The sequence below is a fragment of the Haplochromis burtoni genome, unplaced genomic scaffold, assembly GCF_018398535.1.
Source record: "Haplochromis burtoni strain Fernald_Lab_line unplaced genomic scaffold, NCSU_Asbu1 Contig_561, whole genome shotgun sequence".
Classification (NCBI taxonomy): Eukaryota; Metazoa; Chordata; class Actinopteri; order Cichliformes; family Cichlidae; genus Haplochromis; species Haplochromis burtoni.
The window spans coordinates 126,097-152,275 of record NW_024582922.1 but is presented as its reverse complement, the minus strand read 5'-3'; the positions used below and the strand labels follow the sequence as shown (position 1 = coordinate 152,275).

At 39.5% G+C, this 26,179-nt stretch overlaps 3 protein-coding genes across 7 annotated transcripts in view; 2 read left to right on the top strand and 1 right to left on the bottom strand.

Annotated features, from left to right (window-relative positions):
* LOC102302934 (zinc finger protein 572) overlaps positions 1-6,739 on the top strand; it is a 22,740-nt gene extending 16,001 nt beyond the window's left edge. Inside the window, exons 7-10 of the mRNA XM_042214411.1 lie at positions 761-846; positions 2,211-2,446; positions 2,783-2,889; positions 4,712-6,739. Of these exons, the coding sequence (XP_042070345.1) occupies positions 761-846; positions 2,211-2,446; positions 2,783-2,889; positions 4,712-6,002 (1,720 nt within the window). The 3' untranslated portion in view covers positions 6,003-6,739. The remainder of the gene's footprint in view (positions 1-760; positions 847-2,210; positions 2,447-2,782; positions 2,890-4,711) is intronic.
* Positions 6,740-6,870: 131 nt separating this feature from the next.
* LOC102301230 (transcription factor 7-like 2) lies at positions 6,871-12,742 on the top strand. 2 transcript variants are annotated; one of them, XM_042214416.1, is made up of 7 exons: positions 6,871-8,945; positions 9,044-9,153; positions 9,745-9,896; positions 9,999-10,119; positions 10,294-10,401; positions 10,482-10,531; positions 11,288-12,742. In XM_042214416.1, the coding sequence occupies exons 1-7, from the start codon at positions 8,906-8,908 to the stop codon at positions 11,307-11,309; spliced, it is 603 nt and encodes a 200-aa protein (XP_042070350.1). In that variant the 5' UTR covers positions 6,871-8,905; the 3' UTR covers positions 11,310-12,742. The 2 variants fall into 2 exon arrangements, with proteins under 2 accessions (XP_042070350.1, XP_005950420.1); XM_005950358.3 differs by having other exon boundaries at positions 9,996-10,119.
* On the bottom strand, positions 12,481-21,809 carry LOC102300304 (phosphatidylcholine:ceramide cholinephosphotransferase 2). Of its 4 annotated transcripts, none has more exons than XM_005950353.3 (7): positions 21,684-21,809; positions 16,225-16,959; positions 15,491-15,608; positions 15,350-15,407; positions 14,440-14,535; positions 14,109-14,275; positions 12,481-13,565 (listed from the first exon to the last, which is right to left on the bottom strand). In XM_005950353.3, exons 2-7 carry the CDS (start codon positions 16,740-16,742, stop codon positions 13,392-13,394), a joined length of 1,131 nt encoding a protein of 376 aa, XP_005950415.1. In that variant the 5' UTR covers positions 16,743-16,959; positions 21,684-21,809; the 3' UTR covers positions 12,481-13,391. The 4 variants fall into 4 exon arrangements, with proteins under 4 accessions (XP_005950415.1, XP_005950416.1, XP_042070349.1 ...); XM_005950354.3 differs by having other exon boundaries at positions 21,695-21,766; XM_042214415.1 differs by lacking the exon at positions 21,684-21,809 and adding an exon at positions 17,792-21,674.
* Positions 21,810-26,179: the final 4,370 nt, after the last annotated feature.

Here is a 26,179-nt window from a genome sequence, read left to right as displayed (position 1 = left end):
GGACATTTTCATATTTTTTGGGAATGTGCTAAGATTGTTCCCTATTTGCTAGTAGTGATCAAAGAAATCAATACCGTAATGGGCTTGAACTTGGCCCCTGATTTCACTGTGTTTTATCTATGTGATTTGCCACAAGGACTGAGGAATTCAGACAAATATCTTTTATTGATACTTTTGGCTGGTGCAAAGAAAGCCATAACTCGCAAATGGCTAAACGTGGATCCACCGTCATTCTTGGACTGCATAGGCATTATCAAGAAAATTTACACAACGGAGAGACTGACTTTCTCACTAAGACTTGCTGCCGATAAATTTGAGAAATACTGGAAAAAATGGGATCTTTACTTAAATGGAAAAATATTATAATTTCTGGTACCATGTGTCATTTCTGTAATTCACCTATTTGATCTGATTGTACCATAAAGGGATACTGTATGTCTTTTTTTTTTGTTTGTTAGGCTAGATGCTCTGTGCTTGTTGGGGGTCTGCATGTTTTGTAAAAGATATACAGGACTGTCAATAAAAATAAAGTGTAAAAAAAAAAAAAGGTAATCAAACTAAAGAGGGCATCACTTGTGCGCTCTTGTGTATTTGCTGGCTCTAAAGACGTTTAGCACTGCTGCACCAAACCTAGAGCCAGTCATACATTTTGGCCACGTTTTGTTGTAAAAATTGAAAACACAATGCTGTGACACTTTCAGCCAATTAAAGCCATTAAAAAATGTATTTTCCTTCTTCTCTGCGTGTTTGCGTTTGATAGGGTGAAATACAATGACGCAAAGACTCCTATAGATTTCCGGATCCGCATCCTTGAGGACTCTCAGATTGACACGCTCTCGAACACTGGTACGGTCATGTTCTTCATTATGGAGCTAAAATGATTAGTCGATTAGTCCTAGAGACTGGCAAACTATGATTGCTAAATAAAAATATATGTACAGTGGTGTGAAAAGGGGTTTGTCCCTTTCTTGATATGATATTTTTTGTTTGTCACACTTGAATGTTTCAGATCATCAAACATAGTTTTAGACAAAGATAACACAAGTGAACACAAAATGCAGTTTCTAAATGAAGGTGTTTATTATTAAGGGAGGAAAAAAATACAAAATGTGTGAAAAAATGATTTTCCTTAAACCTAGTAACTGGTTGGGCCACACTTAGTAGCAACTGCAATCAAATGTTCTTGATAACTTTAACAGCGCTGAATTTTGGCTCACTCATCTTTGCAGAATTGTTGTAATTCAGTTGTATTGGAGGGTTTTCGAGCATGAACAGACTTTTTGATGCCATGCCACAGTCTCATAAAGATGTTTTCTGGCAAAACTGAGATGTACCTTTTGCTCAGTAGTGGTTTTCGTGTTGGAACTCTGACTTGCAGACCATTTTCCCCCTTAATAACAACACCGTCATTTAGATGGGCGATCGTGGCTTAAGAGTTGGGAGTTCGCCTTGTAATCGGAAAGTTGCCGGTTCGAGCCCCGGCTTGGACAGTCTCGGTCGTTCTGTCCTTGGGCAAGACACTTCACCCGTTGCCTACTGGTAGTGGTCAGAGGGCCCGGTGGCGCCAGTGCCTCGCCTCTGTCAGTGCACCCCAGGGTGGCTGTGGCTACAATGTAGCTGCCATCACCAGTGTGTGAATGTGTGTGTGAATGGGTGGATGACTGGATGTGTAAAGCACTTTGGGGTCCTTAGGGACTAGCAAAGCGCTATACGAATACAGAGCTGGAAATCGGGAAGGGGGTAAACACTTTTCCACATCACTGTATATATTCCACAGCTGGTTACTAAGTGGTTGCCTGAGGTTATCAGAAATCGCTAGAAATCCAAAGCAATTACAAGGAAATCGAAGGTGTAGCAACTGATTTTGGATAACTAGCAACTAGTCAGGGAATGCACATTTTTACCTAGCAACCAGAAGCTGCCAGGGAGTCTCTAGGCTGGTGTAGCTGAAGCCTTAATAAGTTACAAAGAAGTGTGTTTGTGTGAGTCCTGTCACTGATTTATGTTAATGCAAGTTTACAAAACCTCTCAGTGACCAGTAGTCGTTTGATGAGGTCTTCTTGGACTGTGGTTGATCACTCTGCTAATTTTTTTTTGTTGTTGTCTTTTGTTTTATAGACTCAAATAACTGTTAAATAACTGTTAGTTAAATAACTGTTAGTTTCTTTCAGGCTTTAGATCCATCAAAGGTTGAACTCTTTTTATTTCAGTGTTTAAGAAATGTCCGGTGCAGAATCTGACGTGTCCTCGTGGTCTGCAAGAGGACGACTTCCTGGAGTTGCTGAGGTCCACCTTCCCTCAGCTGGGCTCTGAAGAACCTTTGGACTTTCTCATATCAAGCTCACACAAAAGGCTCCAGCTGTTGCAAATAGAGCCAAGAACTCCAGAGGCGATCTACAACGCCATCAATGCTGTTGGAAACTCGGCCCTCTACATTAGGCCAAAGGTAGGTTGAAGCAGTTATAGACAATTCATATGAGACATTTTGACACAACATTTACATTTGTTAGCACATGATTTCTGCTTTTCTGTAGAGCAGCAGCTTTCACAATCTGCTTTGCTCCTAGCTTGTCGATATTTTTGAGTCAGGTGATTTTCTAGCAAGGAAGTAACATTTGAAATATGGTTCTTACTGGCTTGTAAATGTCTGTAGTTGTGGGTTGACTAGAAGAAGAGAATTTTTGAAAAGACGGTTGAATTTAAAAAATCTAATCTAAACTTGTACTTTTGTTGTTTTTGCAAATAAATTTGTAAAAATAATTTGTGGAACTAACCCTTACAGACAGGGAAGGAGGAAGAGAAGACCCTTCACTCTTTACAGACAAATGTCGATCCACCGTCCAGTGATGCCGAGGCACTAAGAAGTGTTAAAGCTAAACTGCTTTCCAGGTAATTTAAAAAACTGATAAAACAACTGAAATTAAAGAGATTTGCTACTGATATTTTTTTTTTTTACAAAGGCTTTTACAAAAACATCTTCTGAAACAATAAAAAATTAAATGAACAGCATGAAAAAAAAATCAATTGTAGCCAGATGACACCATAACTTACTTGATTATTATGCTTAATTAGATTAATTCATATAAAGAAATGCATACGTCATTTTACTAACAGGAGTCAACTGAAAATTAAAGATGGCGAAATCTGAGAAAAGAAAATGGCTCTAGAATTCGCAATTTACAGTTTTACAGGTGGAAATTTTTCAGCAATTTAATTAATGTATTTAATTAATTAATTAAGATATATAAATCTAAGATCTAGTCTAATCTCCTAGTTTCCTAGTTTTGTGTTTTGTTTCCTGCTTTTAGTGTTCGTGTTTCACAGCAAATAAAGCTGCTGTTTTGAGTGTTAGACGTTAAATGTCTCAGTTTGTAAGGGATAATTCAGATGACCTTTATTGGATCCCAGTGATCTCTGGGGCCCTTAGACAATGTCAGTTAACACAATCCTCCGTGCCATCTGCAGATACTAGCTAAAGCTCCGTCATGCAAAAATAAGTCATATTTGAACATGGCCCAGAGGTGCCATCATGTCATGTGGGCCAAGAGTCATTCGAAGAAGTCCAAATTTAATATTATTGTTGGTGATCATGAACGTTGCGTCCGCCAGGGAGACCATCCATCGTGTTATCAGCGTTCAGTTCAAAAGCCAGCTTGTCTGATGGTAACGGGGTGTATAAGTGCAGACGGTATTGGCAGTGTGCTTGTTTTGGAACGATCTATGAAAGCTGAAAGGTATATAAAGGTTGTAGAGCAAGATATGCTTTCCTGGGAGGAAAACTCTTATCCTTTTTTTGTGCAAATTTTTGTTTTGCAACAACATGTACCTAAAGCCCATTATCAATATCAAGTGTTTTTCGAGATTGGATTACAGTGGTCCCTCACTATAATGCGTTTCATTTTCGCGGCCTCGCTGTTTCACAGATTTTTTGGGCGCAATTTTGCATGCTTTTTTTTTTCACAGTGCATTTTGTCCTATGTCCTGATCGACTGTAAACCATTGTCTCGTACCATGTCTCCAGTACAGTACAGGATGTGTTCAGCTTGTCAAATTTACATAAATCTTCGCTAGCAGAAGAAAGCAAACACAACAGTGTCGACGTCAAAGGCACCTGCAGTAGCACACCAAAAGGCAGAGGAAGATACACAAAAAGTTGGACTTCTGGACAAGCTAAAGGAGGATAGAAGTTACCGTATTTTTCGGACCATAAAGCTCACCGGATTATAAAGTGCATTAAGCAAAAAAACAAACAAAAACCAAACAGTCAGATAAGTCAAACTTTACTCAACTCATTCTTCTTCCATTGATTCATTAATGATGAATTCTCTGGCAGCTGCTCTATTCGTATGTTCTGTACCTGAAAACAGGTTTTGATCTTTGGTTTCATTCTATAATACTGGACTTATTTTTCTACAAAGGTTTGAACTTTGTGTGAAAGTGTGTGAAAGAAGTGTGAAAATGTTCATGCCTGTCTGAGAAAAGTCTACAGAGTGTGTAGTGAGGGGTTTTACAGCCTTAAAACACCTATAATATTTGTAAAAAATAAAGATTACCAGTTTGCGAATTTTACCTATTGTGGGTCATTTTTAGAATGTGATTCCCGCGATAAACGAGGGACCGCTGTAACTGGGATTCAGTGAACACTTAAGACTTTGTCTTAAAGTCATTTCGAATTTGCACAAAGTAACTACAAATTTATGTTCCTCGGCAGCCCAACTCAGCATGACGATGACACCACAGTCGACGTTCTGGCCACCAACTCAACATCAGAAAACCAGGACCTGCGAACTGAAGAAGATGCTAGTGACAGCGAAGTTAACTCCAGTGATGGCATGAATGAAGATGAGATGTTGGATGGAGACGATGACTGGAAACCTGATCCCAAGCCGCAACTGCCAAAAAGAAAAAAAGAAAAACAAACAAAAAAGAAGCAAGTAGCCAAGTGTTGGATAAAGAGGTTTAAGGGTAAAGTTTCCTGTAAAGTTTGTGGAGTTGGGTACACTCACCTGGCCAGTTTGATGAGACACATCTGGAGTCACGTGGATGAGCCGCAGAGTGTTTGTGGAGTTTGTGGAAAGACTTTGGACTCTGTGGAAAAGTTGAAGGACCATCTTCAAAATTACCAAAAAACTTACAAGTGTTCAATTTGCGGGAAGTCTTTCTACTCCAGAAACAGCTTGCGGAGCCATGTGTCTTTTCACACAGCAAACAAGCTGTTCAAATGTAACGTTTGTAGCAAAACCTTTCCTCGAATGTCTGCCCTGAGGATTCACCGTTCGATTCATGTGCAGGAGAAACTATACCAATGTGATATATGCCCCAAATCATTTGTTCTTAAGGGACAGCTCACAGCTCACACCAAAACCCACACCAGGAAAGAGCGATACCACTGTAAGATTTGTGGTAAGTCTGTCGCTGATCGCAGGGCTTTGAGCCGACACAAGCTGACTCACACTGGTGAGCGGCAGTATTGCTGCCACGTCTGCGGAAAGCAATTCAGACTTCAATGGTCTTTGAAGACTCATGAGAAGATTCACACAGCCAGAGACCAACCCTACCTCTGCCACATCTGCTGCAAAACCTTCACGACAAATCAGACCCTGAAGGCTCACCTGAAGACGCACAGCAACGAGAAGCCTTTTGTCTGCGTCACATGCAATAAAGGTTTTGTGAGCAACGGCGAACTAAAGAAACACTTGCGAGTGCACAGCGGTGAGGCTCCATACGGCTGCACCATATGTGGACGTTTTTTTAAACAAAGGGCTGCCCTAAACTCCCACGTCAAGATCCATGCGGGCATCAAACAGTTTGTGTGTGAGATCTGTGGGAAGGCGTGCTCTCGCAAGGCACACCTGAAGATTCACATGAGGATCCACAATGGAGAGAGACCGTATCAGTGCACATTATGTGAGAAAGCCTTCACTCAGAGCCACTGTTTAAAATCGCACATGAAAACCCACCAGCCCGAAGAACACAAGTCCGCCACTCAGTCCACGCTCTAAGAGACATTTTAGCGCAGGGTCTTAAAAATCAGTCAGTTAAACATTTTAGTTTCCCAAGTTCATGTGCTACAACCTTTTATATTTGTTTGTTTTCTTAAGTCAAAAAAGTATGGAAGTGTTAACAAATTTTTCAGACTATTTTTGGATAGTTAAATGTAAATGTGATTATGATGGCCTCACTATGGTGAGTTTTCCCTGAAAAGGAAAAATTCTGTGTATTAACAAAAAACGAGTGACTTATTCAGTTATTGATTATTTCTTTTGGAGATTATTTCGTTTTTTTTTTTTTTTTTTACCAAATATGTAGATGAACATTTTAATTTTCCTTTTTCAACTTGTGTTACTTGACACTGTCGACTAAGGTGGAGTCAAAAAAGTAGTTTATGTTCTTCTGTTGAGCAAATCCTCAACTCTAGACTTTCTATCCATAAAAAATTCTATCCATCCATCAAACCAGTTCAGACTTGTGGGTGCTGACTGGGGTCTATCCTAACTGTCAGAAGAGGAAGAGGATGGATGAATGGATAAATATAATTGTTACAGTGCCACCTTGCCTCAATTGCTGTAGTGTTAGCAATTACAGTATGATTTTTTTCCAGATGAGTCTTGTTAGATTCCGAGGTAGGCTTTGGGGTTTCACTTGTTTGGAACAGCAAAATGTTACAAATCTTACTGTGTGAACTGTGTGCTTAATTTAGATAGTAACATGCTTCCTTGAATAAAAAAATAAATAAAAAGCTTACTGGTACTGAGTTGGACCTCCTTTAGCCTTTAGAACTGCCTTAATTCGACCAGGCAGAAATTCAACAATGTGCTGGAAACATAGCTCAGAGATTTTTCTCCATATTGACATTAAAGCATCGCACAGTTCCTACAGATTTGCTGGTTGCACGAGCATGATGCAAATCTTGGATTTAGAGCATGTTCAAGAAACCAGTTTGAGATTATCTGAGCTTTGTAGCAGTGTGTGTTATCCTGCTGGAAGCACTCATTAGAACAGAATGGGGGAACTCCGTGTCCTGCAGGTTTTAGATGTCTCCTTGAACCAAATGATTCAAAATTACCTCATCAACATGTCTTGAAGTTCTACAGAGGTAATGAACTAATCATTTGGTTGGGATGTGTTGACCTAGAGTGATATCTAAAACTTGCAGGACGGGCCCTTGAGGGCTGGAGTTCCCCACCACCCTGCATTGTTCCCCCCATCCCTCAACTCTTTTTCCTGTGAACACTTTCCTGACGAGCTGCACACATCTAATGTGTTTTACCCATGTGAAAAATAACTAAATTTATTCATACACTGCATGAATATATGTTAAAATCTCAAGTGACACAAAAAGAATAATACACTACACGAGGCTATCACATCACTATCACATCACTATCACATTACCAATGCTGGCATCAGCTTTAACCTAGCCCTTGGCCTTTGGGGGGAGTTGTGCTTTCACTAAAATCTGTTTTAAACAATATGTGTTGGATATATTACTAAAACAAAAAAAATATGCCTCATTATTTCCTTTGATGGTTTCTATTGGTGATAATTTAATCGGACACATCACAGCAAAACACTTCTGACAGTTGTGCCAGCAAAGCCAGAGGGATCCTCACCCCTGACACCAACACTGAACCTGGGGGTGCCAGAGAGGGAGGAGTCAAGGGTCGTGGTGAAATACAAAAGCGGATTATATCTGAGTGTTCGTGCACAAAAATGTTCTAAATATAAATGTTTTTTATTGTTAATTGAACGTATTGTGTGGGCATTTCTGGGGCCTGCAAATGTAAATAAAAAAAAAGAGTGAAATTGAAAAAACAAAACTGTTTTCCTGTGAAAAACTAACAGTTTAATATCTTAAGGAAATACTTTTCGTCCTGTTTTGGCAGTTTCGGTTTATGAAGTAGACTGATGAAAGACAGTATTATGGCCACAGGAATAAAGAGCTCAACCAGCCCTGACTCTCAGGTGATTGAGGTTGTAGATGGTTTACAATCTGAACATTTGGGGGGTTTTGTGGGTGTAGAAGAGAAAACTATGAGGAGAGCACTGGAAGAACCTGAGGGAAGAAAATAGCTGTTTGTTGGGGGGTGGGGAGGTCGAGGGGTTTATAAACATCATGGACACGAGTTCATCTCTACAGTAGAGATGAATCACACTCAAAGACTGTCCTGCCACTCTTCTCCGTGCTAACATCTGAATTATCCACAAATCTCTAAATCTACTTTTACTTTAGGTTTCTTTCATATATTCCCTCCTTACAGTCAAGGACAGACAGATGCCCGGCATAGAGGTAAGTATTCATTCTAGTGATTATTGTTATTATTGGATTTTTAATTGAATTATATCAAAGGATATCATGGGTGTATTACCGGCTCTTTGGTCCTTATTTGGGGACTCAAAACTGTTGTACGGTAAAGTCATTGTCATAAATAGTCATATTGATATCACATAAATACAAGGTAATTTCTACAAAACTTATTAATCTAACTTCATTTTATTGTAAAGTAAAAAAATATGTTTTTTATGTTTTGAATGGTAAATTTCATCATAGTCGTCTTTTAAAATTAAGATTTTCATCTACAAATGATAACAGTTTGGTAAATAAAGATATTCATGGCAACTCAATGACTTTTAGAGCAAATATAAATGTAACTAAAATAGCAATAAAACAGTTTTAACAGATGAAAGTAAACAGAGTAAAAGTGTCAATCAAATGTAAGTGCTTATAAATCTTTGATTACCTTTTTGTGTTGACAGTTACATATTAATGATAGAGCAATAACCAGTAAATGATCATTTGTAATATATAGTGTAATGCATGCTAAGATGATAATGAAATGTACATTTATTCATTCTGACTGCCTGAGTCACTGTAAACTGTGGATTATTGATCTTATTTCAGGAGATGGGACTAAATCCAAACTCTGCAGGGCTGAGCTGTGGCGGTAAAAATCAATAAACATAGATAAAAAAAAGTAAGACCATCAAAAAATACATTTTCTGACAACATTTGAAAGTGATTTGTTTCCTTCTTCTGTTTCAGTTAAACTGCAGGCGTACGACTGGTGGCCAGCTGAGCAGCAGCAGTATCTCAATACGACCAGCAGGGGGCAAAATAACACGCCACAGACTCAAAGCACTGCTGCTGATACTGTGAGTGTTTTTATCCCCATCTGTTCACACTGTCAGGACGAGGCCTCGATTCACTTCTGATGAGATGTGTGTGTGTGTGTGTGTGTGTGTGTGTGTGTGTGTGTGTGTGTGTGTGTGTGTGTGTGTGTGTGTGTTGAAACCTTCCCTTAAAGCCAGTATGTTCCCTTTCTAACAGAATCAGTGTTAAATGCAGTCCAGGCTCGGGGGCCACTGTCCCCAGGCTGTTTTCATGTGCCTGATGTGTTGAACACAGTGTGTTCCACACATCAGGCACATGGGAAAAAGCTACAAGCTGCTGCTTTCTGTTTCTATTACGATCAAGACTGAGACACCAGGAAATTGCTGGGCAGAGATCAGCAGCCTCGAGGAAGCTGGGAGTGAAGCACCGATAATACAGAAAAGGAAATAAATGTATTCATTATACTAGTGAACATCCTGTTACCTGCCATTTAAATTAAACCATCTGTTTTCTCAACTGTAAATAAATTAATAGTACAATAAATGATTTAAAATGAACTTTTTTGGATTTGTAATCGTTCAATTTCTTTTTTTAAACTAAATGTTTGAGCCTCTCTCTTTGTCTCTCTGCAGTCCGTCCATCCTCTCGTTCCTCTCCTCCTCTACAGCGACAGACACTTCCCCTCTTCCTCTCTGTACAGCCAGCCAATCAGCGCTGCTGCTGCCCAGCAGGTCTCCGCCCAGTCCGGGCAGCACACCTGTTACCACAGCAACAGTGCTTTCAGGTGAGCTTGTGGTGGGTTACTAAAGTTGAGCAGTGCTTCTGATGGAAACCAGTGGTGTGAATGAACACTCTGTGCGCTCGTGCCTCTCGCCCTCGGCAGCAGGCAGTCTGTGAAGAAGCCTCTGAACGCCTTCATGCTCTACATGAAGGAGATGAGACACAAAGTGCTGCAGGAAGGCCAGGAGAGAGAGAGCGCCGCCATCAACCGCATCCTGGGCCGCAGGGTGAGAAGCCTGATGATGTCAGCGTGACGCAGGAGTAGGGCAACACAAACACAGTTTCAAAGGGTTTCTTTGGTTGCTGGCTGATGTAGCCCTTTTCACCATTTTTAATGTTTGATGTTTGATTTATGCAACTCTGAGTTTGTTTAATAAGCACTTCCTGTCTCTGTTCCTCAGTGGCACGCTCTGTCCCACTCCGAGCAGTCCAAATATTACGACCTGGCGCAGAAAGAGAGACTCCTCCACATGCAGCTCTACCCTGGATGGTCTGCCCGGGACAATTACGTATGTTCATTTTATTTATCAGAAATTCTCCCTTTGCATGTCTGTGCCTGAAAGCTTCTGCTTCTTTTTTTAATCTTCAGGGTAAAAGGAAGAGGAAGCAGAGCCAGCAGATATCAGGAAGCACTTCCAGGTCGGGGTTTTTTTTTATATCTGTCACTGACAGTCCAGTCATATTCATAAATATAGGACATGATGATATTTGAAGGATTTTGGAATTAATGTGAGTGAATATATGCCAAAAATTCAAAAAATGTAATACACAAAAATATAAGAATAAAATAGAACAGTGTTTTATTTCCCTTTTAAATAATAAATGTATTTATTTTATCAGTGTGTGCTCAGATATGGAGTTTTATGGGAATATTTTAACTTGCCTACACTGAGACTTTTTTAATGTACAGATCCTGATTCTCCCAGTAAAACTTTCAGTTTTATATATTTAACAGTTTTTGAGACATTTGGGAAGTGAGCTGCAGTTATTTCTAAATAAATATATTTAATGGCCAAATAAACAAATAATATTTAAATAAGATTTTTATGACACTCTTATTAATTACATACATCAGTTGGTTTTAAATTATTTTAATTTTACAATGGTTTTGTACTAATTACATTGCTTTTGTGTTATACTGAGTTTGCTTTCAGTCAGTGAGCACCTGCCTGTACATGGAAACGAATAATAAACACTGGCATTTACACACCAGGGGGCGCTGCAGAGAAGTGTTAATAATTAACCTAAAGTTTCTTTAAACTATAAAAGTGATACACTGGGGTTTAGTATGAAATAATTACTGTGAATAAACTCATAAAAGCTGAGATTTTAACCACGTGTGTAAAACTATTTTCTGTGAAATGCATACAAATCTTTTCTGTTTGTTTATTGCAGCTGGACTCTGAATGCTGGATGAGAGCTCTGAAGAGGGAAGGGGGGGGGGATAATCAGACAATGACAAACAACTACAATGTAATAAAACGGCATGCGTGACTTTTCTGTCTGCCTGTTTGTTTCTTTGGCTGTGAACTCCTCCTACACGATGAGGAGTGGTGCACAGGTATATCTTAGGTTAATCATCATAGCACCTAACTAAATGTAGTTTATCAGTATGTCAACAGCACGAACAGACCAAACAACACCACTATGGGCATGTAGCAGTAACGTTATTGTGTATGCAGGCTTATTGGTGCTACCCAAAACTTTAAAATAGTCAAAATTAAAATAAATCCTCAGATTTTTTTTAATTGAAACCCACTGAGAAAATGACTTGAATCCTTATGAAATGACTGCTCAACTTACCTACTTTTTATCTCAGCTTAAACTGTTAAGTAGTTTAATTTGTCCCAAAAAGTGGACGTAGTGTTTTCAGTGAGAGAAACGCTTTGTCAGAAGGAATAAACTTTCTGAGATTTCCTTACGTGGATGATGGTGAACATTCATCAATACACTTTCATTCGTATTTTCCAATCATAAATCTTTATCTTAAGTTATGATCGTTACACGCTAAACAATAATGTCACTAAACAAACAACCTCTGCAATCTTTTCCTGAAAGATTTATGACTTTACAGCTGATAACTGCCTAGTTCGCATATTATTAAGTTTTTATTTTAACTTAAAAGCCATGACGGTCAGAACAATTAACACTGATATCACAACACAACAACTCAGTTCTTCCTGATACTGCAATGCTGGTTTTGTGACTTACAGAGAATAAATAAATATAACAAAACTTTTTAGAACAAGTCCTAAGCCAAATCTGGATGAAAACATGATAAAAATTGAAATGACAAGCATTCACATGGAATTTACTTTCACATTTTTGACACGTCTGAGGCTTCTTTTGTTCAGTTTTGCAGCATTTTCACGAGTAACCTACAGTTTATTTAAGGTGACAGAAGAAAAGAAAAAATACAGCTGACAAACAGTTAATGATTCTGAAAGTTGGCCAAAAGAAAGTGGACATTTAAGGATGTGGGTCTTAAAGAGACAGGAGCTTTTTTTTCCTCCAGAGAAGATGTATATGTGAATTGTATGTAGTAGTTCATCTTTAAAACAGAAATATGTAACCATAGTAAACAGTTCTGTGCTCAAAATAAGTCTTTTATTATCAAAGCAAACATGTGATTGTGGCAGTGTGTTCAAGTCAACATTGGCAAAATGTGAAGAAACACGTTTATAAAACTGTGGAGCTTTCTGGCACAACGACCTTCATTATTAATGCTAGGTACATTAGGTAGAATCAAAGTTTGCAGTAAGGTTTTCTTTCACTGATTGATATGGCATTTAAAACAAAAAAAACAAAAAACAAACACCCACCATTAACTCAGTGCCTTAACACTTAACATTCGGACTTGAAAATATAACTTAAACAACAACAACAACAACAACAATCAAGAACATAAAGCTACAAAAACAAATTAATTGACACTGATGAGGACCCACCTGGAGCTAGCACTGAGAATTTGAAGTCAAACCACTTTAAACCACCACAGCCAGAAGGAACTGTAATACTTAAGGGTTTAGTTTACTTTGTGGGAGGTTGCACATCCAGAAACAACAACACGGCTAGTTTAGATTTAGTCTTTTTTTACCATTTGAATGTGCAGCTTCATTTTCCTTAAGTATATCCCAAAGATATAATTAGCACAGTTAGCAACAATCCAGACTGAAAAATACAACACAGCTTAGAAGTTTAGCTTTGGCACCACTCTCAGACTAGCTTACAAAAAAAATAGTGTCTTTTCTTGTTGGCAGGTTTACGTCATGGATTCTGAAGACATTAAAAATGTTGTTTCTGATAAAGAGCAAGAGCTAATAATGTAAACGCACCGTCTCTTCCTCCTGCGAGTCCTCAGTACAAAAATGCTGATTCCAATAAATAACCTGAAGGTAGAGTCTCATGTCCACCTCTGTCCATCCGTCCTCTTCAGGAGTCAGGGAGGACAGATGCTGCTGTCATCAGGTGACTTATCTCCCCTCCTCTTTGTCCTCACTTAACTATCATACCTGTCCACTATACTGTATCTCCGTCTGCATGAGGTAGTAGGGATGGGCACCGGCCACCCAAACTCAACGGGAACAGTAGCCTTGACGTTCCCTTCCAGGAATTTGAAGATCCGGTTCCACCAGGTTCTAGTCAGGTACTTGTTGGGTTCCTGATTGTGTACCTGACAGAGCACCACAAGTTAGAAAAGAAGAAACAGTTGTTGTTTTCAGTCAATTTTGAAGTCACTCAGATTTGAACTTGTCCGAGATTTTTAGTAGATGCAGCTATGCTATGAGTTTAAAACTCTTTATGTATCTTTATCTTAATGTAATAATACCTGACACAGTGAAATAACAATAGGCCAAAACAAGATGGCCCAACACAAACACATTCCAAACAAAAAGTGTATACAAAAATGTATAACAAATTATATATACTATGTCCTATCGGCCTTCTCATTTAAATTGATTCCTCCATTTCAAATGCTTTCGTTATTCCTGCAAGTGTTTCGTGCTTCATGACTAACATTTTGTTGCCTGCCCATCATGCTGCTGCTGCTTCTCTATTTGTTATGGAGGTGTGTTGGTTTAAAAATGAGATTGTATGTTTTCATCTGGTCTTGTCTGACTAATTGAAGCAGCTGAAAGAATCCTAAAACCCCAGAACACTGAATAAAGCCAGGAGATGGTGTTACGAGGCCATAACTCAGTGTGTGTCTACTCACATGTGATTCCAGCATGGCGTAGTACCACCGGAAGGTCCAGTTGACGACAAAGTATGCAACCACCACATCGATGCTGTAGTGTTCATGGCCGAGGAGGATGCAGATGAGTCCAAATATGCTCAGGAAAAAGCAGAACCAACGATACCACCAGAACCTGGGCGGGCAGTCTGAACACAAACAGGGAATACTAATAAAGCAACATGCACAAATTAGTTTCATACTACGGCTAAGTAGTAAAATCAGGGTAATGTGAAGTTAAGAGTTTATTCGTGATAAGTTGCATATCAATGTGTGTGATCATGTAAAAATAAATAGGTGTGTGGTTACTCACACTCCTTGATGAAGAGGTAGGACAGCCTCAGCATGATGGTGTGACCGCTGTACAAATAGTCTCCACACAAGATGTGAGAGCCGGTCACATTCAAACCTGAAGACACAAAGAAATGCAGCGTTTTATGTTAAATAATTATCACATCCATCCATCCATTTCCGCTTATCCTTTTCAGGGTCCCGGGGGGCGCTGGAGCCTATCCCAGCTGTCATAGGGCGAAAGGCAGGGTACACCCTGGACAGGTCGCCAGTCTGTCGCAGGGCTAACACATAGAGACAGACAACCATTCACACTCACATTCACTCGCACATTCACACCTAGTGACAATTTGGATTATCCAATTAACCTATCCCCACAAGCTGCATGTCTTTGGACGGTGGGAGGAAGCCGGAGTACCCGGAGAGAACCCACGCAAACACGGGGAGAACATGCAAACTCCACACAGAAAGACCCCGGCCTGATGTTGGAATTGAACTCAGGACCTTCTTGCTGTGCGGCAACAGTGCTAACCACCGTGCCACCGTGCTGCCCCGTTAAATTATTATATTATATTATATTCATTCATTCATTTCACGTGATTAAGAACGATGCAGAACTTTTAAAGAAACTCTGCACATTAATGTTGAGTGGACTCGTTTTCTAATGTAACCTTAGCTGATGTTGATAATTGTTGGTGGTGGGAACGAGGCTCCCTGGTGTGAGTGAGCATAAATGTTACATCAGTACTCCTTCTGCATGAATAAAACCCACTGATGATCAATCTCAGATGCCCTAATCTCCGCTGTGTATGCCACAGTGCAATGCAGCAGTGTCCGGTGCTTGAATACACTAGTGTTTCCTGTGAGTCAGTGTTCAGCTACAAGCCAAATACTAAACACTTACTGTACATATTTTATAAATCTAGTTTTACCTCCTCCTGAGACCATCCGGATAATCCGCCACATTTTCTCCGTCACATTGTCGTAGAGCTGCATGGACAGGACAAACGATCTTTAACTGAAGAAGGGCGACTAGTGAACAGGTGAGTGTACTTAGGTGCACCTTTACATACCTTTGGAGCGCACTCTAAGTGTTTTCCAGGTACTGGCAGGGTGGTGATGTACATGGTGATGCAGCGATAAAGGTAGAGCGTTGCAATCATGAAGAAACACCGCCGAGCCACGATCGCTCTGCAGACAATAACATAAAAGTGTTTTTTCAGTGAGATTCCAATCCGTGTGTCAAAGGACAGTTTGGCAAGAAACTGAACCCCATTCACAGCTGAATGAGACAAAGCACTAAGTAACCCCGGGGACAACTGGGGGAACACTGTATATAAGAACCAGTCCATTTATTAAGTACTGCAAAAAGCTGAGGGAGAAATAAAATTGACTACAACAGAGAGTGGGGACCCAAGATGGAAAACTCCCAGCATTTTATGTGTTTCTAACACAATCACGAGGTAATTAAACATAATTCACTAGCATAACCAGAGATGCTGACAATAACAACAAGTTAGGAATTAGTGACGTGCCTTTGCCACAGATCAAAACACCTTTGCGATCAGAAGATGTGGGAAAACTTTCTCTGTCGGAAAAATCCCTGTAGTGATTGTTAAATGCACTGGAGCATGCCTCACTAACGCTCCGTCAACTACAATTAAACCACGTAATGCATGACACTGTGAAACTCGTGCTCTGCAAGAATGTGAGTTTAAAAGATCACACTGACGTTTACTCCATAAGGGAGGGGAATTGGGCTTGGGTGCAGTACAAGTGTTAGTACACCTTCAATCCTTAGTATTACCTGTGTTTAAGTGCCAGCCACTGGACGAGCCACAATCCACAGAGAGTCAAGCCACAGGCCTCTGTTGCTTTGAAGGCCCAGGGCACTCTGTCAATGTAGTCGAAGAACTTGTCAGGAAGCGGCGGAATCACAGATTTGTCAGGCACCCGTTCATGGATGATAACGATTATGACAGCGTTGAAGACGAGGGCGAAGAAGGCGTAGATAAAGGACACACCCGTTTTCCACCACTCTTTAGGGAGAGGGTCGTCTGACTCCTTGGTGATCTTGTCGTAGTTGCAGCGTTGCTGTATCTTGTTGCACAGCGAGTTTATCAGCTGGTTCTCTTTCAGCACTTCAGTAATTTTTCTGCGCCTGCCTTTGCCGTCACCATCGAGAACATCCTCAGAATGAGGTGCCCGGGAGATGTGGTGAGTATGGTTGGGCACCTTCGTAGACTGAGGAGGTGAAGGCGGATCTGTCGAAATCACCTCTATGCAGTTTTTATCATCTTCCTGGATCAGTTCTGATGCTGCCATTGAAGTCTTTGGCAAATAAGTTCTTTGATTTATGTGAAAAAGTTTAATGAGTTCTTTGATCACTCACAAGAGTGAGCTTCTGTGTCAATAATGAAGAAGTCCGACTGTCAGCAGCGATTGAGCTCCTTGGTCTGCAAACCATTTGGTATTAACGACAGAGCAGCGATCTTCAGTATTTGCAGTGACGTCACAGAGAAAGCAGGTGACCGGCATAAACCTGAAAAAAAGAAGACCATGAGTAAAAAAATAACTACAACTACAACTCTGTTATGAGTTATCAGTAAGGATCTTATATAGACTCGCATTAGTACACCTACATAACCCAAACAGTTTCACTACGTCATACATCTGCAGTGAAATAACGTACGTTACAAAAACAGAAACTAAGATAGACATTGCATGTTGAGCGTGTCAGAATCAGATTACATTAGAGTTTAGATAACAATAATCAGATGAACTTACAGCATCTGCCCTTCTCATCCATCAGATAAAGTTTTTGAGCTGAATCTTCAGGAACAACGATGATTTTCAAGAACTCTCCTTTCACTCACTGAGTGTCACACTACACCTGCAGTGTGGGTTTGTCTTATATTAGCGGCATCACCATTAGCCCAGATCTTTACTAAACTGCATAAAGTGCAAATTGTACTTTTTCATTAGACCTACTCCATAACCTCAGCCCAGAAACCGGTCTTGTATTGACACTACAAATTTCTCTCTGCTTCTTTTTCTGCTGCCATTTCTCAAATCGACTGGAAGTGCACGGATCAACTTAAAAAGACGAACTCCGCTGCCAGTTCTTGCTTTGGTGGTGAAATTGAAATAGTCACACTGGCAACACTATCAGCTGCTTGTGTGGAGGATCTACATGTGTTCAACACAGAAGTACAGATTAATCTTTAAATGCATTGTTGTACAACACAGGTACTCATTCTGGTCTCCCTTACAACTCAAGTCCCCAAAATACTGGTAATACCAGCTCGCACACTATCATGTAACTCTCTTAAAAGCAGACCTTTACCATCCATCCATCCATCCATCCATCCAACCTTTTTCTGTTTATCCATTTCAGGGTCACAGCAAGTCCTTCTGGTCCCTCTTAGGACATTAAGTCCTCACAGAGTGACTGTAGACAGACTTACGTCCCCACAATGTCAGTAATACTGGTATACACACACCTACACCCGGAAGCCCACATGACTCCAGAGAATTTGGCCTTTAGTAACCTGAGGATGACACTCCCTGCAAAGCCAACACGCCCACACAAACACAGTGTGTGAACCCACAGCTGCTGACACGTTCTGACAGCATGCCACCTGGGACAGACACCGCCATTTCAAGTCTTCACCTTCAGGATCAGTATCTGCTGATAATGTGCTGATAAACCTCCCACGCCCTTCCTCGTTCAAGAAGCAAGGCGTGGTTTGACAAATAACAAAATGATCATTAAACTTCAGTTTAAAAACATAAAAACTGGGCCAGCATTAGAAACGAACATGACTATTCAATGAATGCAAGTTCATAGTTTGATACTGACTTACATGTTATTTGAAATTATAAGGATTTATTCATCGACTTCTAAAATAAAATGTGCACTTGTAAACCCACTGCTGATAAATTCCTCCTGAGTGTGTTGCCTTTCTACCAACACTTCACACAGGAGTGCATGTCTGACATCACCTGTGTGTGAGCATCGCCATGTGAATGTTTTCTAACCAGTCTCACCCGACAGAATTACTCAGGCAAGACGTTTCCATGAAAATAAACTGTTCACAGCTGTATGAAAGATGCTAAATGATAACTAGTTAGTTTTAAGCTTCTTCTTCTTTTTTCCCCCTAATATACGCTCACAAAAAAAACCCCCACAAACAAACTGTTTAGTTTGTTTGTTGTTGTATTTTAAATAAGCTCTTTAATTGTAGATTTTTGTGTCTGAAACTGGTCTCTCCTGTCAATGAGACAGCCTCAATAGGTTTATCCTATAAATAAAGGTTAAATAAAAAATTCTATTTCACAGTTTACTTTCACAAAAAACTATAGTTTTTAACAAAATCATGAAGATTTGTATTCACTGGTGCCAAATCGAACAAATCTTCAGAAATAAACATACTATTTCATATAAAAATCTCTAAAAATGGATCAAATATAAGTCTTCAGTTGGATTAAAATTAGGAATTTGATCAGAAGCCATTTGAAAAATAAAGGTTTATAAACATTAAACCTAAACCTTGGCTGTACAAACTTAAATTTAGGTCTATAACCTGAACTTACTTCTTTAGTCACTTATTACACAGAAAACTGTATGAAAAATAAGATAAGACACTATATACTTTATGTAACCTTCCATGGATGTTCCTGTCTTACAGCAATATAAGAATACCTTAAATTAAGTGGAATAGAAGTAGATAAAATACAATACGGAGGAAAATAAAAACATCAGTAGCTCCAAAAGTAAAGATTTCTATGAAATTACCAGAAAAGTTGAACTTTTTTTTTTAGAAAAAAAAGTAGTAAAGTAGAAAAAGTTGAATATAATACAATAAAGTGATTCTATAAAGTGACTATAGCTGTCATTGTAGTTTCTAGGTCCGCAGCCCCAGTTAGCAGCTGGTGGCACTGTAACATATTTGAACTGATAACTGTGTTTATAGAATACATTTAACTGTGTAGCACTTCTGTCACCAACCAGCAAGATTTAAGCATCCAGTCGAACATCCCACACCCCTGATACTTTTAGGGAACCAATCATGTTGCGAAAAACAAAAACCCTAAAGAAAAAAAAGAGTAACTCTGTCCCTACGAACAGCAAATACAGAAAAATCCAAATAACTACCTTTTCATACTTTGTCCCAAACACAACTCCTGCTGCCCACCATCAGCTGCTCTGCCCTGAATGAACCTTTATTTGCTTTTCTGCTCCCGTTTGGTTTCATTTTAGCGTCATTGTGTCAAAAGCTCCACTTTCTGCCCTGAACTGGCAGAAAAGTGGCCTCTGCTCAGCTACCAAGCTACATCCTGTTTACAGAGCAGCAGAAACGAAGTCTAATCGAGTTACAGGCATGAGAATTCAATTTCACCAAGTTAGAGCTGATTCATTAACCCAGGACACACGAGTTTTACACTGCTGCAAAGCGCCCAACTTACCTCACTGAGATAGTAAGATAAGGAATATTTTTCATTATTATTCATTATTATTATTATTTCATTATCTTTCACTCACCAGAGAATGTGTTTAGCCAAAAAAAAAGCACAAATTCAGTCACAAGGATTTAAAACAGAACCAATGGTCACACTGTGAGAAGAGCAGGCTTCATAACAGCCTATGTACTCACTGAAATGTCAAATGAGTAAACTTACCATCGTTTAAACAAATAAAAGTAACACAAATACGTAATATTGTAATATAGTGTTATAGAAAACACATAAATAACCTCATTAAAGTGCTGGAACTGATAAATACAGTCACATTTCTATCAGACTTATTTGTCTGACCAGCTGATTAATGATTCACTTGTTTTTAGAGCAACATAATGTTTACAGTCACTGGCCACTTTTTTTTTTTTTTTTTAGGTACACCTGATAAATTGCTCATGACTTTGAATGTGACATTGCTGTTTATGCAAGATGGGCTGATCTGCTGGGATTTTCACACATTTAGCATTTATGAATGCATGCAACATGTGGAACCTTGAAGAAGATAGGCTGCAGCAGCAGAAAACCACACAGGGCACCGCTCCTGTCAGCTAAGAACGGGAATCTGAGGCTAGTTTTCGATGGTACGGTCGGAATATGGCGTGAACAACAGGAAAGCGTGGACCCATCCAGCCTTATATCAACAGTTTAGGCTCCTAATGGTGTGACTTGGTATGGGGCACAGCTTGCTTGGCACACTTTGGGCCCCTTATAATCCAATGAGCATCATGTAAACACTTACCTGACCATGTCCATCCTTTTATGACGATGGCTGCTTCCAGCAGGATAACACACTGTGTTACAAAGCTTAAATCATCTCAAACTGCTTTCATTCAAACTCACTGTACTCAGATGGTCTGCACAATTACCAGATCTCCATCTAACAGAGCACCTTTGGGATGTGCAGCCAAATAAATCTGCACCAACTATGTGAAGCTAAATGTCCTCCTTGAATCTGTGCCACAAGGAACTTATGGCAAAAAGGAGTCCAGCCTGGTATCTGTTAAAGTGGCTAGAGAGACAAAGCTGGAAGTATTGTACTGATACCTGCCAATTAATCCTTTATACCAGCTGAATTAAACACAATGAAAACACATCTAATATGCAAGCATTGAATCAAAGACTCAACAGAAAGGCAGGAATGACATGTTTAAAAATGTGCCACAAAACAGCAAACAGCCACGAACTTTGAGTTAACTTTCTGCTAATTAATGACTTATTAGCCAATCAACAACTGATCGATTAATTAGCCTGAAAATCCCATTAGCACAACATTAACAAAAGTAAGAAGGAAGTAATTTTAAGCTTTACTTTGATAAACAGAAGTTAAAATTAGTTCACGTTAAATAATTTCCAGCAACTAAAAACAAACGTTTCGTGACTCTTTGACGAGTCTGATATCGATTAACTGGCTTATCATTTAAAAGGTGTTTGAACCCCACTCTCTGATAGAACAAGTACAAATTCACACAAAATAAATGGTGTGAACATGTCAAAACCGTGAAAACCTACTCCGATTTAACGTTAAAAGTTACATTTCGTGTCCACAGCTTCGGTAAGCCAGTGTACGTCTCACATTTTAACTGGTGCAACGTAAACAGGAACTCAAACACACCTGTCGGAAGGTGCACGCGCGTTTCCCGTTCGTTTTAGGTATAAAACAGGTTAAAACAATTGTTAAAAAAGTTTTAACAAAAGAAAAACAAAACTTCAGTTTGTGCGCGCGAAGACGGACAAAAACAAGACTACCTTTTTGTCACCTTTCCTTCCACTTTTTCACCTCCTCCTGTTCCTCCTCTTCCGTCTCCTGGTTAAGTGACACCAAGGTTCATCTGCACGAGCCTCTCCGTGCTGGTGAGAAACTGCGCCCCGCCTCCACATGTCCCTCGTTTGACTCCAAATATGGTGATGCTGCTTCCGCCTGCATCGCGAAACCGTCCGCTGACTCAACTCGAAACGGGCCGTGACTCACCTGAGATCGACTTCTCTCGCGGGACCTTCCGTCAAACGGAGAGACGGATGTACGGAAGCTCGTTTTTACCAGAAAAGTTACAAATAATAAAACTAAAAATAAACATTTACAGCTTGACAGAATCAAAGTTGTGATGATGAGACAAAGAATGAGGCTACCAATGAAACATTTTTCATTTCCTAATTAGGTAATGAATGAAGGCGATATTAGTCTAAGTGATGTCAGCATTCCTAACACCTCAGGTATGCAGGTAAAGAAACAAAAGCCGGTCATGGCAGAAAAACAAACATTTAATTCACTGAGTCACTTTTAATCTTGAAGTCAATGATTAAACAATGTAGGCAAAAAAAGGACTATTTATAGGTTTTATTTTTATAAGTATTAATCGTATATGAATAAATTGACATTGCTATTATTTTAATATAAATCTTTTACACTAATATGTTTTCTGCATGTATTTGGACCAAATTAATACCATAAATCAGAGATGTTAAGCAAATTTTACATCTCTGCCCACATACAGCTGGGGGAGGGCAGACACATTTACATCTGTGATATCTTAATATAAAAACGTTAAAGAAATGCTCCTTTAGATAATGAAACAAAATCTCTCACTGTGACTTTTTTTAGCTTAAGTTTGTAAGAATTTGTAAATTACAGAAAAATTTCTGGTAGGTCACAGACACTTTCTGTTAATAAACCTTTTTATGTGTACTCATTGCAAAACCAGTCAACTGTTAGAAACAGTTGCAGAGTGTGCTCTGCAGTTGTTTAGGAATGTGTACGAATAGCCACGGGGAGGTCTTTGAAAAGCTTTAAAATATGAAATCACAGTTAAAAGCCCAAAATGTGTCTACCTTTACGCTTTCAAAAGCTTCCGGTGGGCCTGAGTGGAGTGTGGTCGAGTCTGGCATCTGGGCTTTATGTATGACACCCTGCCTTAAGTAAATCAGTTTTAAAATATGCATTCAAAAATGAAACATTTTAAAAGTTAGAGGCATATAAATGATAAATACGTCAAAAACACACACATATAATAGGAAAAAAATGTGGATATGGACAATAAGCTAAACTTCGTAAAATTCACAAAAACAATTTGTGAACTGATTAAAGTATTTAGTCAACTCATTTTATTCAGCACATCTAAACAGCAAACACCAAAGTGATGTACAGCATGTAAATATATCAAAATCAATTCATAAAACGATAATCCACAAATTAAAGATGCAAAGATACAAATGAAGTGTTAAGTGCTATCTAATGACAAATAAAAATAAAACTAAAAAAATCAATAAAAAGACTCATTTGAAAAGAGCCATGTTTTAAGCCTGCTCTTAAATACTGTTAGTGAGTGAGGTAAGTGACATATCTGAACAGCAAGACACTAAAAACTGAGAATGCTCGCTCAGTTGTACGAGTCAGTTGTATGTGTCAGTCGGGACTCTGCAATTAGTAACAACCTCACCGAGGGGTGTGAGACACTGCACTGTAAGAGATCTGATAAATATTCTGGAGCATACCCAAGCAAGCACTTACATGTGAGTAACCATGTTTTAAAATAGACCTCGTACGTCACAGGATGCAAGTGTAACGACATAAAAACAGGCCAATGAAATTATTGTTTTTGTTATTATTATAATTATCATTGTTAGTGTTTTATTATTGAAATTGTCTCATTTCTCGTTGGGTTGTAATACCAGATGGTTCCACCAGAGCGAGCTCACTGTCGACTAAAACCAAACACACTGAACTGAATCAGATCCTCTCAGTATATACACAGTGACCACAGGGCCAGCTGTTAGAGTTAATATGTTTGTATCTGGAGGTTATTGTCATGGTCCTGAGTCTGAGGACTCAGTGTTTTTGTCATGGTCCTGAGTCTGAGGACTCAGTGTTTTGTGTTTCTTTATGCTTTTGTTCATTCCGAGTGTGTATTCTGTTGTGATTTTGCCATTTGTTAGGTTTCTGTTCTTTGCCTGCCTGCTCCCACTTCTCTGTGTTCCCTCTGTCTGTCCATGGTGTTATTGTGTCTGCTCGTGAGTCTGCCTGTCAAGTTCAGTGTCCTGTCTGGTTCTCTGTGTCTGTTAGTTTCCTGTTTTATTCTGAAAGTTCATGTCTCATGTCAGTGTGTTCAGTTTTACCTCTCCCCTGTCTCGTTAGCCTAATTGCTCCCAGCTGTGTCTCCCTCCTGTGGCCCATTCCCTGATTACTCCCCGTGTATTTAAGCCCTGTGTTTTCCTGTGCTCTCTGCCGCATCGTCTGTTTAACTCCATGTCCGTTTGCCTAATTCTGTGTAACCCAGTGTTCAGTCTGCGTCTCTCCGCCAGCTTTCTTTGTGCATTTTGTTCCTCCTCCCGTGCGTGTTTGGTTTAAGTTGAGCTCTTTAGTTTTCCCCAGTTTAGGTTTGTTTACTCCCTGCTCTGCTCCTCCTGTTTTTGTCACCTTATCACCTCTGTAAATAAACATTCACTTGCACCCCAGCCAGTGCCTGCATTTTGGATCCTTTTCTCAATTCACCACACGACTGCTGCGCAGCCGTGACAGTACAACGCGACAGAGAGCACAGGAAAACACAGGGCTTAAATACACGGGGAGTAATCAGGGAATGGGCCACAGGAGGGAGACACAGCTGGGAGCAATTAGGCTAACGAGACAGGGGAGAGGTAAAACTGAACACACTGACATGAGACATGAACTTTCAGAATAAAACAGGAAACTAACAGACACAGAGAACCAGACAGGACACTGAACTTGACAGGCAGACTCATGAGCAGACACAATAACACCATGGACAGACAGAGGGAACACAGAGAAGTGGGAGCAGGCAGGCAAAGAACAGAAACCTAAGAAATAGCAAAATCACAACAGAATACACACTCGGAATGAACAAAAGCATAAGGAAACACAAAACACTGAGTCCTCAGACTCAGGACCATGACAGTTATGTTTCAGCAAATGGGAGATCATTTGCAAAAAAAAGTCAAAATTATCCTATTAATACACATTATGGACATGAATTTTGAGGCTGGTGCTTATTTTAAAGTAAAATAAATTAAAGAATATGAAATAAACCCTGATATTGATGTTTTGTCTGCAATCCAAACACGCATTTCGACTTGAAGTCCTTTAAGTAGTTATTTTGTTTTTAACCCCATCTAGTGGAGAAAAGTGGAATTACAACACTGCAACTTCTAATATCGAAATATTTTTCTTCAGCATTGCTGTAAATAAAAGTGATGGTCATCGAAAGAAATATAAAAGCTCCATCAGTATTTTTACATTATTGTAATGAATGGTTTATTGCTATTATTCAGTGTTTTAAGTTTACAGAAGTATGTATCTTCTAACCACACTGCTATTTCTGGAGAAATTGTAGTGGGATTGTTGCTAATGTCAGAGGAAAGGACATTGGCTGCCAAGATTCTGTGATGTCATCAATTAAAGGAATCTAAAGTCTAATAAGTCTAAGAAGATTATCGTTACTATGTATCTGTTGCTATGCATCTGTTACTAAGAGCAGTAGTCCCCAACCTTTTTTGTGCCACAGACTGGTTTATGTCTGACAATATTTTCACAGACTGGCCTATAAGGTGTCGCGGATAAATACAACAAAATAAAACCAGTACCAGTACCAAAAAAGAAGATCTGTGGCCCGGGGGTTGGGGACCGCTGAACATTCCAGTCCTTGAACTGAACGACAGGTGTTTTTTCTGTTTTTCTGTTTCTTTTCTTCTTCTTCTTCTGCTCCTCCTGCATTTGTCCTTTAGCTATTAGTTGGGTAAGGAAGATGTCCTCGAAACCAATACGCTGCTGTAGGTGCTGCTGGATTTTGGACCTCATTCATGATTTGCTTTCACTTCCTGTGATTGGGGGCTATGATGTGGGCTTCCTCGATAGAAGGTACTACTTTTTTTTTAAAAGTCTTCCTTCATGTGGACTCTTCACGTTTTCTTTGGCGGAAAGCATTACACCTTCCACTGGGCTAGTCTTGATCCAATTTCCATAAATTTGTCATACGTTGCCAAACCATCAAAGTCATCGTCGCTGTGTTTGTTTTACAACTGGCGACTGGTCATTAGATCGGGGGCTACCTTCTCATTTCTTAGGTGGTCTAGAAAGGGACACCCTAAGAATTTGCTTGAAGGGAACGCTTTCGGAACACCTCCAATTTGCTAATGTCGGTTTTGAGAAAGGTCCATGTCTCAGATTAATGCAGATGGATGGATAGATGAGGTGAATCTTGGGGGCCACACATTACTGTTCTTCTAAACAT